At 43.4% G+C, this 2,496-nt stretch overlaps 1 protein-coding gene across 1 annotated transcript; it reads right to left on the bottom strand.

Moving 5' to 3' along the window:
* Window positions 1–823: 823 nt before the first annotated feature.
* On the bottom strand, window positions 824–1,798 carry LOC144763092 (olfactory receptor 13C8-like). The gene has a single exon (XM_078648388.1). It carries the CDS (start codon window positions 1,796–1,798, stop codon window positions 824–826), a length of 975 nt encoding a protein of 324 aa, XP_078504514.1.
* Between the last annotated feature and the right edge of the window lie 698 nt (window positions 1,799–2,496).

Consider the following 2,496-nt stretch of genomic DNA (forward strand, 5'->3'; position numbering starts at 1 on the left):
CAGTGGGATTGGCTGATCTCCAATTATTTCTTTATTGTTATTGTTATTGTTTATTTTGATTTGTAGAGCGCTTAATACCGGAAGGTCTCTAAGCGCTTATCATGTCCCCAAGTAAGGTTATGGTCTTGGAGACATAGATATTAAAAACCTCTGACAAACGTCCATTGGGTACCGCGTTTTGCCAGACTGCGCTTGTCAGAGCCTCCAATAACTCTTTGTAAGTAAGATCATCCTCCAAGGGGTCTTTCTCTGCCTCCATCACCCTCTGCAATGAGAGCTTTTGTTTTGGGAATATAATTTGGTGTAGTAATATGCGAATTGTCTGGTTGTCTCTAGGCCCCCTAATTATTGTTTCAGCCTATGAAGATAGTCCTAATGGAGCGAGGGCTGGTTTACCTCCAGGAAGGCTGGAGAAGGATGAGGATTTCCATGCATTATGATGTCAATGTCTAAATTAGTTTGAAGATCATCAAATACTTGTAGAATTGTCTCCAAAGTTATTTATGTTTAAATGACATCACAAACCCTCCCAAAGGAGACCTCCTAGAAGGAAAACAAGTTTATTTAACAAAAGGTAGTAAATTCAGTGACGTAACATGCCAAGGAAGACCATCTCATTCAGTTGTGAATTATTATATGTATAGCCACATGTTCGTTGTAGACAACAACATCTCAATGGCCCTCAGTGTGGGCATCAGTTAAAATGTTATTCTCAGGAACAGGAAGTTGGAAATTATAAGTTTCAAAAGATTTTTGAAGCATTAACCGATAAAGGATATAGTCACATGGACATCCCACCAGCTGTGAGGTCTTCTCTAACAGTTCACACTTTCTGGTTCTCTCTTAGTACTCCATCCTCGCATCTTTGCCAGTCCTTGTTTCTGATACAAAGATTCTTCACAGCCCCTTTCACTTCCTTGTTGCGTAGAGTGTATATGAGAGGGTTGAGCGCCGGAGTCACTAAGCCATAGAAGAGGGAGATGACCTTTTCACTGTCCGCTGAGATCATTGACCTGGGGCTCATGTACATGACAATGGTTGTGCCGTAGAAGAGGGTAACCACCATCAGGTGGGAGCAGCAGGTGGAGAAGGCCTGTCTGCCAGATGCTGCAGGCATTCGCAGGATGGTGGCGATGATGTGAAGATACGTGAAGATGATTAAGGACAGAGGAACCAAGAGAACCACTACCCCAACCCCTGAGATCACAGCCTCGATTAGGCGGGTATCGATGCATGCCAAACGTAAGACAGCAGCCACTTCACAGACCACATGGTTGACCTCATTGTGTCCACAGAATGGAACAGTTACTGTGAAGGACACATGCACCACAGAGATGAGGAACCCACTGGTCCAAGTAGTGATGCATATTTTGATGCAAGCGACTCTACTCATCAGGCGTTGATAATTTAAGGGATTGCAGATTGCAAAATATCGATCCAAAGCCATGACTGCCAGAAGGAAGCATTGGGTCACTCCAAGAGAGAATCCGAGGTACATTTGGGTGACACATCCAGAGTATGTGATGGTGTTCTTTTCCAAGAGGAAGCCCTTGAGGCATATTGGGATATCTGTTGTCAAAAAGCAAAGATCCAAAAATGATAAGTTGCAAAGGAAAAAGTACATGGCAGAGTGAAGCCGGGGATTTGTTTGAACAACTGCAATGATGAGACTGTTTGCAAGTAGTGTGATGAGGTAAATTATGAGAAAAACTGGAAATAGCATAGCTCTCAGCTGAGGTGGAATAGAAAATCCAGAAAGAATAAATTCAGTCACCAGGCTTTGATTTCCTATCTCCATTGTGTTATCCTCTGGTCACCTGTATGGAAAGGGACATTTAACATGACTGTCCATAAATCAATATCATTTGGAAGCCACTTCATACAAAATATTGAAATACTGAATATAATGGGTGGTGGTGGGTGTGGAAAGAAGGTCCACGGCTGGCTGTCACAGACCCTGAGGGGCGTGTGCCTCAGTAAGGGTATGTGATAAAGTAATAAGAACCACAATAGTACAGCACAACAGTAAATACGTAATGTGCAAACAGTCCGACCAGTGGAAAGTATGAAGCTTAAGCCCACGGCCTGTGTACGAAAACCCTTAGTGAAGTGCTCCACAAAGTGTGGACGCGTGTGTTTTAAATTACTCCCTGTATGTTTCCGCCAACTTCCACTTTATCCATCCAGGATCGCACCCTTTTCTTGAATTACCTTTCCGCTTGCAAGAACACTTTCAGGTTGCTTTCTTGTGAATGCCTGTGAAAGCATTACCCATATGCATCTTGTTCTTTCACACATCATTTGGGTCCTTATCAAGGAGGCTCTTACTTTCCTTGGAGTCGCCAACATATATGTGACCTCCCCGCCATCCGGACATGGTCCAGCCCTACAAAGAGACCACTTCTACTTCGGAATTCAACGAAAGCTTTTGATATACACACACAGTATGTACCACAGGGTTTCATGACTTTACCCTGCTGGATCCCTTCTGCTTTT

This window comes from Lissotriton helveticus, chromosome 6, assembly GCF_964261635.1.
Source record: "Lissotriton helveticus chromosome 6, aLisHel1.1, whole genome shotgun sequence".
Lineage (NCBI taxonomy): Eukaryota > Metazoa > Chordata > Amphibia > Caudata > Salamandridae > Lissotriton > Lissotriton helveticus.